The following is a 17,296-nucleotide window of genomic DNA, read 5'->3' as shown; positions in this document are numbered from 1 at the left end:
GTTTCTTATAATCCTCAGTTAAAAAAAAAAAAAAAAAAAAAAAAAAGTAGTAATTTTTTATATAAAATGTAGCTTCAAATTTTTCTTTACACAGCACTCAGTTACAGCTATAAATCTCACTCACTTGAAGCTGAAGCGCATAAATGCACTGATTCCTCTTGTGTCCCCTCAGTCACCTGAGAAGTGTAATGGGATTGTTATTGTATCTATCCATCTTAGAAATGTTTAAGTTTTTTGAACCTTTCCTGTATAAATTGAGTTTCCCACATCGTGAGTCAACCCTATTTATGTCTCCTTACTGTTTTGGTGCACAGCCAATAGTTACAGTCTTCTCCCAGGGGTATCAATATGTTATTCATTACACTGGCCACTGCCAGACATGAGGCTGAGTAGGGGACCCTTCAGACCTTTTGTCCAGAAAGTATGGCCATTCTTATTTTAGAAACCTTCTATATACATTTATGATAACTTTAAAAAAAAATAATAATTGGTATGGCAGAAGAAAATCTGTCAAAATGAAGGACTTGCATGCCACGTTAGAAAGGAGAGGTCCTGACATGCACTTACGCTCTGCTGTCTTTTGCTTTGTTATGATTTTGAATTATTTGTTGTTATCAACCTTATGGATTTTTCAAACGTGCTGCATGTTTTGAGTACCAAACTGTAGTTTGAAACTATGACAAAGGTTGTTACCAGTCAAGCAGCCTGAAAGCTGTGTGATGCCAGAATTAAGATTGCCTGTGCTGTCCGTCTCCCTCGCACATGTGTTGCAGTGCAGTGTAATTTTGCACCATTCTTAGCATTTAACAGCATTTAGATTCAACATACACTCTCCCACAAACATCTGCTGCAGAGATGTTTCTTCATCCACAGGTTCTTAAGTTGAGCACATAAGAGGAATGCTACTGTTAAAAAAAAAACTGTTTGGCTTAGGCCACCTGTTTCATGGGAACTCATATGGCAAGAGGCAGAAGTAGGATATAGTTGTCTGGGACAAATTTGCCTTAACATAAAAAGTACTTTAGTACTTCATGATTATTTTTTTCCTCATGTACAACCTATAAAACTTGCAATTAAGTAAGTCTAGTAGGCACTTTTTTCCCCCAGTGCAGTATTCTAGAACATGGCCAATCTTTGTACTCACTCCAGCAAAGTGAGTGGAAAAATAGACTGTGAACACTAACTTGGAAAATAAATAATCATGCAATCACAGAAGGGTTTGGGTTGGAAGGGACTTTAAAGATAATCTAGTTCCAACCCCCCTGCATAGGCTGGGACACCTGTCACTAGACCAGGTTGGTCAAAGTCCCATCCAGTCTCTCCTTAAACACTTCTAGTGATGGGGCATCCACAGCTTCCCTGGACAACCTGTTCCAGTATCTCACCACACTTGCAGTGAAGGATTTCCTCCTAATATCTAACCTAAACCTACCTAGTTGTAATTCTGGTGTTTTGTAACTGGCTCAAGTTTGAATTTGCAACAGAGAGATTTGTTTAATACTAGTTCTAGTGTACTGTTTCTGAAAAATTCTTTAAATTAAATTAAAATTAATTTTTATGTTCCCAGATAAATTCTACCAACCATGATCTAATGATTACTACACAGTTCTCTGACCAGAGAGCAGCAATAGGTTTGATTACCTTCAAACCTAAAAATAAATAAAATAATTTTTAAAACCACCAAACTCGAGTGTTCACTTCTAAATTATTTGTTACGGTTGAGTGTTAAGGCTCACCTATGAGAGGTTTATTTCTTTAGAAAGAATGGAGTCTTATTAAACACGTATCTGCCTCTGCATTTCCCTCCCAGCTCTGATCTTTTTCGGACTGTTTCCCCAGTCTTAGGTATCTTCTTTCCTCTTTCTCTACTGATGTTCCTCATCGTGCAGTCCTTGTTGCCTTGTTCAGAGAGCAGAGCTTTTGAGAGTTTCTCCTTAGCAGTAGGGAAGAACTTAGCACTAGGGCTAAGTAGGAAAATGTTTCTATATCTCTCCACTTTTGTATTGTCAGACTCCAGGAAAACTGCCCCAGTGACTCCACTTTAAATAGTGTGTGAAAATGTAAGCTGTATTTATTATAGCTGTAGATAGTAATTCTGTTCAAAACCAGCACTGCCATCTGTCTCATGCTTGAAATAAATCAGTTGCCCATTTAAAAAAGTGTATCTCATCAAGAGTATTCACGTTTTTGTGTACTTTGGCTGTTTTATTTGTTTGGTGTTCTTAAGTATTGTGCTATGATTTGTCTTGTAGAGGCTGCCTACACACTCCTGCTGTATGATGAGCTGTTGGAGTGGTCTGATCGGCCGCTGAGAGAATTTCTCAACTACCCCATGCAAACAGAGTGGCAACGTAAAGAGTGTCTCCATCTGACCATCATTCAAAACTTTGATAGAGGAAAGGTAAAATAGTCGTATTTTACTGAGTGGATCTGGAAAGGATGATTTATGCATTTTAGGACATTACTTCCAGGGTTGCAGTCTTATCTCATATAGAGAGGAAGTGTCTGTCATTGTCTGATGAAGCAGTTACCTAGAGACACAGTAGGTTTCTTCTCATCCTGTATTCATATCCTAGAAATTCCACACTTACATGTGAGAATACTTTGCGCTTGTATAGCAATTCACTTTGTAACTGTTAAAGCATATTATAAAAGATATTAAAATTTCTCCCCACTTTAAAGGTGCTGAAAATGAGCCATCTAAAGCTGATGAGATTCACTTAGTGACCAAGTGAGGAAAAAAAATCAGGGGTCTGGATTATAAGGACTATGTTTACACCTTCTAAATCATGTTGTATCTTTTAGAATAGTAATTGCTGGATTTCTAAAAAGGAATGGGTTTGGGGGATCACAGTTCATTGTCTTCACTAAGAATGCTTATTCTGAATTAAGCAAGAATAATTACCCTGTAGTCTAGAATTTTATATACACTTTGTGTGTTGACTTACCTTGCTGATAAACAAGCAATTTGTTGCAATTTTGTGTAACTAGTGTAATATCCTTGTAAGCATAGTAAATGTAATCAAGCTGATGTTGATAATCAATTTTTTCAAAAAATTCTGTAATCAGCTTATAAATTTAACTTATATGGTGCACTGAAATATTTTCTAATCTAAAAAAAGTAAGGAAGATATGTTAAGGATACAGTTTTTAAATGTAAAAATCATATATTTTTAATTCAATCTCATATAGTATAAAAAGAGATGTCTGTCACTCTTGCAATGACTTGTGCAGTGATAATCCTGTAAGAATCATTTATTAAATAAGTCTCTAAATATATTTTCAGTCCTTCAAAGAATTAATCCATAGAACTCAGCAGCTATCAGTATGCCTAGTGAACCATATGTTCAAGTAATTTCAGTTACTGGAACTATGACTTAGTATAGAAAGAACAGACCACTAATAATCATGAGTTGTCAAACAGTTGCTTTGAAATTACTGAACTTCTTTTACTTGCTTGCAGTGTTGGGAGAATGGCATTATCTTATGCAGGAAAATTGCAGAACAGTATGAGAGCTACTATGACTACAGAAACCTCAGCAAGATGAGGGTAATGTACCTGAGTACTTTACATCACTCAGAGATCCAAAAGCGTTTGAGTTTGTATTAGAAAATATTCTCTAGAAAATAATAAAATTTGCCATGGAGTGGTCCTTAGGTTTGGTTCGCAAACTTTGTTTTTTGTCTTATGGGGTTTTATTTCTACAATAAAAATTATAAAAACTGAGTGTGAGCTTTTAGAAGAAAAATGGGAAAATAAACTATATTGGAATGTTTGTACCTCTACAGCAATCCTTATGTGTGCCTGCTTATGCAGAGAAGTTATATTACCAATTCACAATTGTACACAATTTCCTACGGTTTATCCAGGGGGTGTGATCTGTGCAGTCCTTCCCTGGGAGCAGCAATGGATCTTTGAAGTTGTAATTGCAAGCAAATAGCTTGCAACAAGCAGCGTACACCTTAGCTTTTTTTTTAATTATTATTTGTTTACTGCATAAAAATGTGGTATATATCATATAGCCAAAATGAAACTTTCTTGGCGCAGACTTTCTGCTCTCTCATTTTTCTTTCCTCGTTCTTTCTAATACTTTTTAAGTTCTGATACTTTAATATTTTAAAGATTATTCAGTCTCCCTTTTCTTGCCTACATCTGATGGATTCAGTTTTATATTACAGCTTTCTTTTTAAATTTTCTCTAAGTGTAGGATGGTTGCTGCTAGGACTGACTGAAGTATACTTAATCCAGAGCTGCTTAACAGCATTATGTAAAATTCTGAACACAGAGCTATGTGTCTGTACTCCCTGTGATCTGCTTATTCCAGATGTATTTAAATATCCCAATGGCAGAATCCTGTAAGCAAAAGAAAACTGACTATCATCATGTGAATAAAATAATTAGTGTATGCATGTTTAATTAACTATACTTAATGTGGTTTGTGTTTGAATTGGGAAATATCCTTCTACTATGTCTGTGCCATCTATGTTAATCCAAAAATGGAGGTGCAGGCATTTCTCATAGCAGTCTGCAACTGATAACCTATAAACATTAAATAGCTGTCTGTATTACCTTAAATAGGACTGATACTGGGGCTTTTTCACAGTATTAAATACTTAAGAACAGAGAGTGCTTTGTTGAAATATCATCAGAAAAAGGGGACTTGAATTGCATATGTAAGATTTTTAACGGAACTTATATTTGACACTAAATCTTTGGAATATGGTATGATTTGGGCACAACTCTCTTGAATATGGAAATTGGACTTTCTGGACTGAACTGACCACATTACTGCTATGTGTTAGGATGATTAGCAGATTACATGGTCAGAGGTCTCAAACTGCATTTCTGTTACTTTCATCTTTCATTGAAGATCTATGCACATTGTCACTAATCAAATAGTTTACGCCTTTAACATATTTAAAAGTGATATTTTTTTTTAATTCTTGGAGACTTTCATGTTTTTAAGAAATAGAATTAATCAGATGCATTCAGACTTCTGAAAGTCCTTGTTGTTGCTCAGGGATGCACTGCAATGTGCTGAAAACTTGTAGTAGCGTAAGGTAAAAATAAGTTACCAAAAAACACTAATTGCATTTCTTATCAATCTCACCCAGATGATGGAAGCATCTTTGTATGATAAAATTATGGATCAACAACGTTTGGAGCCAGAATTTTTCAGAGTTGGATTCTATGGGAAAAAATTCCCATTCTTCTTGAGAGTAAGTGAATTGAAAATAAACAGAATGGAGTAATTCTGGAATTCTTGCTGTCATTCATAATCAGTATCTCTGTCTGAGAATTTGACCATACCATATACAAGTTCTTACCTTGTGATAAAGAGGGAATTCTTTGTGGTAATTATTGAAATAACCTCATGTTTTCAGGGTTAAGCAAAGGTCCTGTCTAATGGAACAACAAATGCTAGGCTTCCAGAGTCCCTCATAAACTTAATATTCCTGTTTATGTTGGGAACCATGCACCTATACTATTCCACAGACCAACATCTTCTTTTCATGTTAGTTTGTTACTTTTATCCTGTTCTGTTTCTGCTGGTGACTGCTCAGAAAGCAGCTGTCAGAAGAGGTATCCCTTCACTGTGGGACAGTCAGTTATTTAGCATTTAAGTGATTACATTCCCAAGTTCCAATTTTTTTTGAAATTACTTTGAAATTCAACATGCTGAGTTTCACTGATTATCAGTGTACTAAAGATGATAAGACTTACTCATGAACATTAGTCTTGGATGCTGAAGTTCCGGAAGTGCCCTTGAAAACGTTACTTGTGTTTACACTGTTCCCTCTTCCACAGTCTGCAGTGGTTTAACTGCATTGACTGTCACCTTGGGAAGAGAGCAGAATCCATTTTATTCATGGAGCCACTACAATCGTAATCTAACCTCCTTTTCCTATGGTAATTCAAATAAGTAATGAAGAAACCTCCTTTCTATGGTGGGGGTCTAAAAAGCCTGATTTTTCTCTGCCTTTGCAGTGAGGAAAATGACCAATTCAAAATGGTAAATGTAGGATGAAACCCCCCTTTAAAAGCAATGCACAAGAAGAGTCTGATGGGCACATAGTTTTTTATATTACCTAGTAGTCATCTCAGTGTAACATCTGTATAAACCAACTTGAAAATGTTAATAATGTAATGGTTAGATTACAGAATGTTAACTGATAAAGTAAAAGTACTCGAAGAAGTTGCACAATAGTTCAGTACTTCCAGACCTGTATGTCTTTCACTGCTTATGCATCTGTCTGGGAAGTATTATGCATTTTCCAAGTTAAATGTACATACCATAGATGAATGCTTGCAGAACCAACAACAAACACCTCAAAATTTACTTACAATTGATTTAATTTTTTTTATGGCAAATCAGTTTGTAATTCTGTGTTGGCTAGAGAAGGAATAAAGTTTCAAAATAAAGCTTTGACATTTTAATTTATAGTTGCACAATAACACTACTGCAGTTGATTTTGTGTAGCAATTTCCATGGCAGTCCAGGCTCTCAGAATTCAATGCTTCCTGTCAGTGTTGTCAAGACACTATGAGGAAAACAGTTGTTTTTATCTAAACCTGCTTCCAGAGGAACTCATCTGTAGTGACTTTTTAGAATTTTCTAGTACAGATTTTAAAAGGAAATTAATTTGATAGCGTTCTTAGAAAAATGGTGAAGATATTTCTTTATTTCAAATGGGTGTAAGGAGAATCAAACCAAAAAGGGCTGCCCACAGCTACAGGAAGCACCATGATCAGTGACTGGTTTCAATGAGTACTCCAAATTCAGGCGTCTCATGTTTAATGTAGGATGTGTGTGGTGTCTGTATTCATGTTGCATGAATAGTGCAACTTCATAGTGGGCATGCATGTAAAAGGAATTATGTTGAAGACAGGAGTATTCTTTTACTTCGTATTTCAAAAACTGTGTAATTTTAATTTACCAGGCTGATAATTGATAAACTTTTAGTGGATAAGACAATTGAATACATTCTACCATTTTATTATGCATTCTTTTTCTTCAGAATTGCATAACTTTAAAGTAAAGTTTCCTAGTTCCTAATGAAAAGGACTTTCAGCCCATTTCATTGTCTTAACTGTCTGTTGCATTTTATTTTTGTTAATTTTTTTAAACAATCTGGTATGTTATGTAAGTGACATACTTAAAGCCAGTAAGAACAATTTCTCCTTTTAAGTTTTATTAAAGTCTTAAGTATGATAACTCAATTTTTCCAGACTTTTGATTAAAACATACTTAAAACATACTGGTATGGTAAAATTTCCTTCTAAATAGCCTATTCTATCTATATTTCTTACTTTGATTCTTGCCTTTTGTTTCTTGTCTTTTACTTTTTAAAACTTTGTAAAAATTGCCCAGAAAGTCTATGTTTAAGAGCATGTGTTTGGATCTAATGATACCCAGTTATTTTCACATAACTTGCTCTTGTGGTTTTTTTCCTATTCTGCTCAGAATAAGGAGTTTGTTTGCCGAGGACATGACTATGAAAGGCTGGAGGCCTTCCAGCAGCGAATGTTGAACGAGTTCCCACATGCCATTGCTATGCAACATGCTAATCAGCCAGATGAGACCATCTTCCAGGCAGAAGCACAGTGTATCCACATAATCACAAACCTGTACACTGCAGTTACATCTTTCATGCTTTCAAAAAATGTATGTACACCTATAGCCGATATCACAATGTGCCTCCACTGACATAAATGGTAGGTGCTAATTTCTCTGCAATTTGTATGAGTCACAGGGTTCAGTTTGGAATTTTTTTTTTGTATTATTGTCCCTTTTATTTAAAAACTCCTTGGCAGGTTATTAAAATTCTTACTTTAGCAAAAAAACCTTTGTAGAACACTCACCACTGTGATAATGGTGTATCATTTCAAGTTACAGTAATTTAAGTTGTTACAATACAACATAATGCTATCATGGCATGACGTTTTGTGTGTAACGATGTATTTCATTAAATCCCTTTACTCCATGTACTGTTCCATCTAAGTAGCTCTGTTTCAAAAATAAACATGAACATTTCAACAAAACAGTACAAAGAAATACCAAACCATAAAAAAATATCTCGGGTTCCTTTCCCAAGCCATTAATAGTCTAGAAACATTTAATGACACACACTGTTTTTTTAAAGAGTTTTTCTTTTGTCTTCAGGAGTCAATATGTTTTGCTAACTTGAATGAGGTGAGATAGCCTTAACTCTTCACATACAGATTTGCAGATTTATGCAGTGACACCAATTCCAGAAAACCAGGAAGTCCTGCAGAGAGACGGCATTCCCGATAACATAAAGAGCTTTTACAAAGTAAATCACATCTGGCGATTCCGATATGACAGGCCTTTTCACAAAGGGACCAAGGACAAGGAAAATGAGTTCAAGGTAAAGTACCAGGTCCTTTCTGGAGCTACTGGACCTGTGGATTAATTTGTAACATTAACAATAGTTATGTAATTGAAACATTGTCTACAGTTTTGTTATTTAATCTGGTGGTATGACCAGTCCTCTACAGGAGACAGAAGCTCAGGTCTTACTATTTCCATTCTCATTTTAATTAAAATATGAAAAATATATGGGAAATGGGAAGGTGTGTATGAGAATAGGAGAGAAAAAAGTACCCATTTGGTTTTGTGTCAGTGATGTACTGAAGGCAGAATTGGAGACAGCAGAGAAGCCTCCAGAGAAGTTTATAAGGCAGACAGGAAAACACTGTTAAGTAGGTAATCTGGGCTGTGAATGGGATTGTCAGAAGTTCTCTCTCCCTTGAGCAAGGAAGAGACAGTTTTGACTAAACTGCAGCATGAAGTTCTGTTTCTGTGATACCAAGACTACAAACTGTCTCTGAATTTAGAGATTTGTCTCAGGGAGAAGCAATAGGTCCTTCCCTAATATGTAAATTAACTCTGTTCTTCCTAATAATAATGTCTCATTGAAAATTAATCTTACATTCTTCTGGTTTAATTTAATTTAAAAGAGAATTATCCCATAGTAATTTTCTTATAGAGGAAAGAACTGTAAGGGTAATAAATTAGCTAAATTAAGTCACTGTTGTCCTCTAATTAAAGCTTGAGGCTTTATACAGCTTATATATTTTGTGTAGGCGCTATCATGTGTGTTGATTTCTCATTCTACAAACCTCTTGCACAAAGTGTTTAAGAGTAGTACATTTGAGCCATGCATTGTGGTATCTCCAGTAGGACTTGACAGAGAAGAGCTGGTCACCTTGTGTGATCTCTTAAGTGGTTTTCCTTCCGAACTCTCCCTCTTCTCAGATGTTATCTCAGAAAGGAAATATTAAAATGTGAATTTAGTTGTGAGTGACTTTTGGAGATACAGGGACAATATATAATGTAGAATAACACCATGTTTAAGAGTGAAGTCAGAAGAAATTACTGCTTACTACTAGGTCCTAGAAAGTAAGGAGAAAAGTCAATGTCATTAGGCATCTGGGATATATATTTCAGTAGAAATAGGAACACTAACACTTTTTTTGGTAATGTATATTCTTAAAAAAGGAAGACATTCATAAAAAAGCCCCTGAGAATAATTAAGAAAAATATAGAGACAAATTGGGGAAATTAATTGGTTTTATATATTGTAGAGTCTATGGGTGGAGAGAACTACACTGATCTTGGTGCAGAGTTTACCTGGAATATCTCGTTGGTTTGAAGTGGAAAAACGTGAAGTAGTGAGTATGAGACTGATTGCAACACATATTGTGGATTGGTTTACTTCCTTAAACAAGTTATTTGATGAACCACTTTAAGATTTATTGCCCAGGTCTAATTTACTTGAACAACTTTTCGAGTGGGCTACAACAGAATTATTTTTAAAGTATTTTGAGTTGTCGGGTTTCTCATATCTTTAAAAGTGTTATTAAGAAATAACCATTTGTTTAAACAGTTGAGGAGACAAGAAATTGAGAAAAATAATGGGCAGTCAAAGGCAATGTCAGAAAATGACTTTCTTAAAACTCAGCATGATTTAATATTTAATACTTAGAATGACTACAGTTTAACATATCTTTCATTATTCTTGAAAAGTAAACAGTCTCCAAGTTCCTGTACTATAATAAATGCCATGTGGGAATATCTTTGAGCTCTGTTAAGTGCTCAGCATGGACAGGGAAGAGTGCCTACGCAGAACCTGTAGGAATAGGGGCTAATGTAGCAATCTTTTACTGACTCATTGTAATTTCTTCTTCTTTCTTGTTATATTTCTTAGAAAATGCTTAAATGCATTTCAGATACATTCAAAGGAGTGCTCCTCCTGTACAGTTCTCAAAATAATTGGTCAAATATTGAGCCCAGGAGCATAACATCTGTAACTATTTTCATTCCTGTCAAAGCCAGTCTTTCAATAGTCCCATTAAGTATAGGGATATCATTGTACAACTGACTTTCTCTGAAACTCTGTTGTGTTTTTCTTTTATGACAGCAGCAAAGGGTCATTCATTCAGCATCCTGATATTTTCCTGTAGAAAACTAAAAATTGAATTTATTAAAAATAAAAAAAAATTGCATGTCACAGTTTTCTTAGTTGTCTCCTACGGAGTCCTTACTAGATTAATATGACCCCTAATATTAGGATCTTCAGTTTACAATTGTCTTACCCTTATAGTCATCATTTCTAAAAGTTTAGTATAATAACTTTTCCTGGGTACGTACTAGATCATAACTCAGATCTGTGCTTGTAGGTTCTGGTAAATTATGGCAACTGCAGGCCTGTACTCTTCCCACCGCTTAGCTTTTCAATTTTCCTGCAGTTTATGCTACCTGTGAGAAAAGCTTCCTCATCTTTGAGAGATGACAGGCACATCCTGCTCAAGGACTGCCTTTGCCTATAACTCAATTATCATCTTAGCTCAAAGCTTACATCCGGACTCCTCGTCTATAATGTCTAGTTGTTGACTTCAGGTGGGGGAAGTAGCTCGCCTGTACTTCCCCTCTACTCTGTATCCTTCAGCATGGCAAAGCTCTCCCTGGCCTCAAGCCCAATTTTAGGTATAGTTACCAAGGACAGTTTAGACCTGAATTCCAGGAGTTCCCCCACCAGCTGAAGTGTCTGAGTGTTTTACAAAAGGGCTGAGTATTTCTCAATGTCAGATAATGAATCTACAAGAGAGGGAAGGTTGTTTATTTTGGTCCTTGATTATGTGATAAAATTAATGTAATACATTCCAATACTCTAAAATGTAGAATAACATTGTTTCCATTTAAGAAATCAAAAATTACCTGGAGTATATTTTCAACTGAAGATTGCGTGTTTGCAGTGTTCCTCACTCCTCTTTCAGGTGGAAATGAGTCCCCTGGAGAATGCTATTGAAGTCCTAGAAAATAAGAACCAGCAGCTGAGAACACTGATTAGTCAGTGTCAAACTCGCCAGATGCAAAATATTAACCCTCTCACAATGTGTCTAAATGGAGTCATTGATGCAGCAGTTAATGGTGGAGTTGCTAGATACCAAGAGGTAAGCAATTTCTTTTCTGTTTATTAAAAACTGAACGTAAGACAGTTTCTTACTCATTTCTTTCTCTGTACAGATGCAGCTCCTCTTCATAAACTGAGCACAGAAAGTACTATATCAACAATAGTTTTAATTACATCTATATTGCAGTTTGGGGTGAGGTGATGTTAAATATGTATAGCTTTATTGAAACAACCATTTTTCTGCAGATAGTCCCATAAACTTAGTACAATGATCCGTCAGTTCACAACTACCTTGCATTTTGTAGTGGTTTGATTGAGGGTTTTTAATGGAATAGTTAATTGTAACCATACTACTGTAATATATTCTAGATCAGGAGCTACTTCTGGCAGAACAGCAAATTTATTTTTGTGTGCTGACATTCTAATTTATATATATACGTATAAAATTCTAAACAATAAATGTATTATTTTTGAGAATCGTAGTTTTCTAGATTCTTCTTTTCTCCCAAGTTTTTAAGGAAAGCTATTTTCTGGAAAAATCTACTATGAAATAATACATATAGTTAAGAAATGTCTAACACTATATTTGTTCCCAAAAGTTGTTTCTGATTCCTATAATGTCCAAATCCCCTTAGGAGAACCTTGGGATGCTATATTTCCACAAAGTTCTGTGGAATTTTGAAACTGTAGTAAAAAGAAAGGAACGATCTCCCTCTTTCTACTAACAGTCTAATCAAATATTTGAGTCTGCTGGTTGTTCCTTTTCCATTGAAAATGTCAAATTAAATAGCATTCTGTCCACTTGTCTCAAAAGCTGCAAGATTCAGTGTTCACTCAATGGTTTTAAATTTGATAAACCTGCATCTAAGTTAAAGGACAAGAAATGGAGTCTGCTGTAGTGTTAGAATCTGTCAATAATACTGCCTCCTTGCAAAAAACTGAGACTAAAGCAAAGCAGGACCGTGTTTGATGTTTCCCAGCTGCCTTTAAACAACAACAAAACTGTTTAGCATGGTACGGTGCCACGAAGGGACTCCCTTGAGAAAAACAGTCATGTCAGAACTATGTCTGGTTTGAATTAGCAGTGTCAGAGCTGGCTTGGTACCTCTGCATAGCTTCTCATTCTTCACAAGCACATTAAAGGTTCTAGCTTGTTCCTTTCTTATTGTTATTCTTAGCTGCAATTCTTGATCTCCTAGACAGTCTTCATGTTTCAATACCTTCTGTCCTCTCTCTCTTGCTGTGTATCTCAAGTAGGACTTTTCACCAATTTGTGTTGTAAACACCAAAACTGATAGCAGTAGTTGTGAGATGTGGGGTGCTTTTTACTCTTTCACCCTCATTCTTTTTGTGTGTCCCTTTTTCAGTCTTTGTGTGTCTTCCAGCTTTTTTTTTTTTTTCACCACTTCTTGTACCTTTCATCTTTTCCTCTCCTCTGTAAATGTTTTTTCTCTCCCTATCTATTTCACTTGCTTTCACCTTCTGCCCTGGTCTCAAAACTCAGTCTTGGAACATGTGGTCTTGAGGTAAGCATTACCATGTCTTTGCAGATGTCCTCCTTCCCCTTCAGTCAACTTTCAAGAAGTGTTAAGACCCAGCAAATAATGTCCTTTGGCCAGCTGCTGCCTTCTTGATTCTGTCCTTCCTCTTTTCTCCTCCTTTTGTCATTTTGTTCTCCTTTTTTCTCTCCTCCCCTGGTGGGATAAAAAGCAGCTACCTCTAATTATTTAGCACTTTGGCTGGTATTGCAGATATTAAATCTATGCTTTCATTGTTTTCAGTACAGGAACAGATTCCAGGAAAATTTACAGAAGTAATAGTTATTATGCAGCACCTTTATGTGTTTTCAAAAATGGCTATAGACCGAACCACTAATTTTTAATTTTTTTTTAAACACAGCTGGAAAAGCATGAAGAGTGTGTTTTGTGCCCACTAACCCCTGCCAAGCTGCAATTTGTACTGTAACTTAAATTTCTTTTAGCTCCTTTGCATGTGCTAAAAGAGCAGAGACACTCTCATGATTAATTAGTGGAAACCACGAGTTCCAAGAATGTTACTGGATTTAGTCGAATTCTGATTTTTTCTAAATGTTTGGGGTTTTTTACTTTATTTTTTTCCTAAAGTACTGCTGATTTCATTTGAAGTTAGATTATTATATCTCTGACTCATATTGCAGATCTCAGCTCAAAACCACTGGGACACCACCTGCTTGGTATTGAGCGAACATTAAGATTGTAGCTAAGGGAAAAAATCCATCACTGGCAGGAGTTTGATATTTGAGATTTTAGGAAGTATCAGAGGGCTCCTTTTAAAAATTTAGACATGTATTCTTATAATTCTACTGCTGTGGAAGGACCATGCGAGACATGTTCTTTGTTACAGTATCAGCATTTTCGAGACAGGTCTCAGCAGTTCCTTTTTTGGGTTGTCAGAGCATGAAATTTTGGAACTGAATTAGAGGAAGGGGTACATTTAACTCCAGCTCCACTCTTCCCCATATTTACAAATTATTCTGCATAGCAAAAATGTTAACAGCTAAAGCTGGATGGAGAACCTTGGAAGAAGTATATGAGGGAAATGCTAAGACAGGTGCAAAATGAAAACACAGCACAGAGCACCCACAGTTATCCTCTAAAATCTATGGATAGAAAACCATGTGAATGTATACGTAGGCCTACAGACAATTTTGTGACAACAATTTTGTGAAATCTCGCAAATGGGCAGCTGGGCATTTTCTTTACAGAACACTGTCAAGAATTGTTGTAAACTCAATATAATCCCCTTACAGAGTAGGATAGTTGCCATTTTAAGAAAGATGCAGTTGTGAATAAACAGAGGAGTGCAATGTCCAGGCCGCTGCTGGTGGTTGACTTTGAGGTGCTACAGCTAGTACAAATTGAGCATTGGAGGTGGACTGAAAAGTCATGTAAGCTAAGGAACACATCTGGATGTTGGTCAGATGCTTCTGAAGTGCAAAGTATGGCTTTTTGACATCAGTGTCACCGAGTAAAAAGGTAGTGTCACAGCTCCAGAGCATACAATAGAATGTGATTTCACACTGTTCTCAAGGTGGTGGTGTATTTAAGGGATAATAAAGCTCCTAGTATGAAAAGACAGGAAAATCTAATTTTGTAATTATTTGAAAATCCTGTATCATGATTCATGGGTAGAGATATATAGTTCAGATGACCTGCATTTGTTTTTAACTCTGATTTGCAGGTTTCTAAATTTGATGAATTTTTACTTACTTTATTTTACTGTGCAATTTTATTCTCCTTAGGCATTCTTTGTCAAAGAATATGTCTTGAACCATCCAGAAGATGGAGAGAAAATTACACGCTTGAGAGAGCTGATGCTTGAGCAGGTAAAGTGGGGAAAAGACTGACTGGGTGGCCTGCTCAGCTGTTCTAGCTAAAAATATCCAAAAATAAAATATAAAATTTCAGAAGTTAATAATTGTCCAGTGGTATTCAATATTTTCTGATAGATTACAAGCAGACAGCAACTTCCTATACAAGAAGATGTATTATAGTATTGTTAATATTTTTCCCTAGTCCTTTTCATCATTATCTTATCACTTCCAACTATTCTAAATTAAAGACTGAATGAGACTAAAGTTTTTGTCTTGTGATGGTTATATGCAAATATTTGCAAAACATATTTTGCCACTACTGTAGAATAAAAAATCTCATTGAAACATTTGATGACTTCAAATATCTGTCTCATATTTTACCATTACTACAGAACAAATATTTTTCACTGCAAGGTTTAGAATAAGAGGAAAAAAAACCCTGAAAAATCTTATTACAGTGGGAAGAATCTATTAATAATTCCCAAAGTAGGTTGGCAGTAAAACAGACAATAAGTGATTAAACAGGCAAGTATTCTATGATTCTACGATTTTTGTGTTGTTTCTGATTTTATTTATAAGACAATGACCTACCAGCCTTAAATATGAAGTGTCTCCATTTGGAAATGCTGAAAAAGAATTTCTTAACAAACTATCTTACTAAGTATTTCAGCTCTTTTAACTTTTACCTATCTGTGTTCTATGCAGCATGTTGAAGTTTCAAACTTTATTGCCAGCTTGGGATGAAGAGGTCAGAGTATTGGAGTTTGGCAAGATGGAAACTCCATTTTTTGTCAGCATTGTGGTCTCTTTTGGACAGATCTTCAGACAGTATAAATTGGAATAGGTTCACTAAGCTTACTTAATTTCATTTAGATAATGTATAAGTAATTTACATTGCAGTTTTGGTTTTTCAAGCTGTAGTTAATCTCTCCAGCCCTTAGAGTATGAAACTGGAGTTAATACCTTAAGACAAAACTCCGAGTTCCCAGTGACAGCAGCTGAACTTGGCCTGGCACCCACAAATGATTGATCAGAAAATGAGGAGCATTGGGCAGGGCCGGGCTGGCTGTGTGAGCAGGTGGATGCGCTGCAGCCCTGACCAGGGTCAGCCCTGCCATGCAGGTGTGTGCCTGCTCACAGGCCACCTGGAAACGTCAGCTTCTAGCTCTCATCCAAAGATATTACAGCATGATTCAGCTATTTTGTTTTTAAATTTATCTGTTTCCTTGTGAAACCAATTCAGAATGGTAAATGCCCGTGAGTACAATTGAGCAAGATCAGAGTTTCAGCAGTTATTCTGAAGCACGTCATGTCTTGCATTAAGAATGTACATAAAGCCACCACCTCCTGAGGTCTCTGCGGAGTCAGAATAGGAGCAGGACCCATGGACTGTATGGAAAAAATACTAGTCTCTGGTGGATGTGACTGTTGCTGTTGTTTTGTGGTTTTTATAACTATTCTTGTAGAAAGCAGCTTTTATTTAGAGCTGCTCCTTTGTAAAGCTGCCACTTAGCCAGATTTTTCACTGCATTGTCCATAGTGGTTTTTATATCAGAGTAAAAGTCACTTAGGCCAAATCTTTGGGAAAACTGAATAGTAAAATGGGAAGAGGCATGAATGCTCTTGTGTATTGCTGGTTTTGGTCTTAGGCCTTGTTTGATTACAAGTCTCTCGGGGATTTAGATAAATGTTTTTAATAAAACATATAAAACATGCATTTTATTGGATTTTTATTTTTATTAGTATCCTAATTAATTATGAAACCTCAAAGAAAATGGATCAAAGAAATACTTTTCCCCTATATCCTCCTGTCTCTTCTGCAGGCCCAGATTCTAGAATTTGGCTTGGCAGTGCATGAGAAGGTGGTGCCACAGGACATGAGGCCGTTGCACAAAAAGCTGGTGGATCAGTTCTTTGTGATGAAGTCAAGCTTGGGAATACAGGTATATGAGCAGGTGCTTGGATAAGCTAGGAGACTGTTCAGCTGCAGTAAGGATTGTTTGATTTTCCCAAGCAAGAAACAGTGACATCTTTTGGTTCTTTGTCTACATTACAGCTTGCAGCATTCTTACAGTATCACAAAAGGAAGAGGAACTTACTAAACTTTCCATACAGAGCATAGTCACATTTACTAAAGAGAAAGTATAATCAGCAAATGTTAAAATGTTTTCTTACTAGTGATGAAGCTGATCCAAAATGCAGATGCATTTATTAAATTGATGTATGTATCTTTAAAAATACTTAATGATATTATGTTCTTTTAAATTAATCTTCTTTTAACAACTCCCCAGGAATTTTCTGCCTGTGTACAAGCTAGCCCTGTTCATTTCCCAAATGGAAGTCCTCGGGTATGCCGAAATTCCATACCTGTTTCTATGAGCCCCGATGGTGCCAGGGTAATACCGCGCCGCAGGCAAGTTAAATTACTAGAAATTGTTAGATTTTGTTACTCAAGGAAAATGAGCCATAAAATACTTCTGTTGTGTGCACACTTCTTCATGTGGT

The 17,296-nt window shown here is 36.0% G+C and overlaps 1 protein-coding gene across 5 annotated transcripts in view; it reads left to right on the top strand.

Annotated features, from left to right (window-relative positions):
• The window catches only part of DOCK4 (dedicator of cytokinesis 4), a 234,820-nt gene that overhangs the window by 202,046 nt on the left and 15,478 nt on the right, over positions 1 to 17,296 (top strand). For all 5 annotated transcript variants that reach the window (XM_051625806.1, XM_051625795.1, XM_051625807.1 and 2 more), the window contains 10 exons: positions 2,253 to 2,401; positions 3,464 to 3,550; positions 5,116 to 5,220; positions 7,467 to 7,608; positions 8,225 to 8,391; positions 9,611 to 9,697; positions 11,303 to 11,479; positions 14,720 to 14,803; positions 16,615 to 16,734; positions 17,083 to 17,204. In XM_051625806.1, coding sequence (XP_051481766.1) covers positions 2,253 to 2,401; positions 3,464 to 3,550; positions 5,116 to 5,220; positions 7,467 to 7,608; positions 8,225 to 8,391; positions 9,611 to 9,697; positions 11,303 to 11,479; positions 14,720 to 14,803; positions 16,615 to 16,734; positions 17,083 to 17,204 — 1,240 coding nt within the window. The remainder of the gene's footprint in view (positions 1 to 2,252; positions 2,402 to 3,463; positions 3,551 to 5,115; positions 5,221 to 7,466; positions 7,609 to 8,224; positions 8,392 to 9,610; positions 9,698 to 11,302; positions 11,480 to 14,719; positions 14,804 to 16,614; positions 16,735 to 17,082; positions 17,205 to 17,296) is intronic.

Source organism: Apus apus, chromosome 1 (genome assembly GCF_020740795.1).
Source record: "Apus apus isolate bApuApu2 chromosome 1, bApuApu2.pri.cur, whole genome shotgun sequence".
NCBI lineage: Eukaryota > Metazoa > Chordata > Aves > Apodiformes > Apodidae > Apus > Apus apus.
Note: the sequence above shows the minus strand (reverse complement) of the source record. Positions and strands in the feature narration are given on the sequence as shown.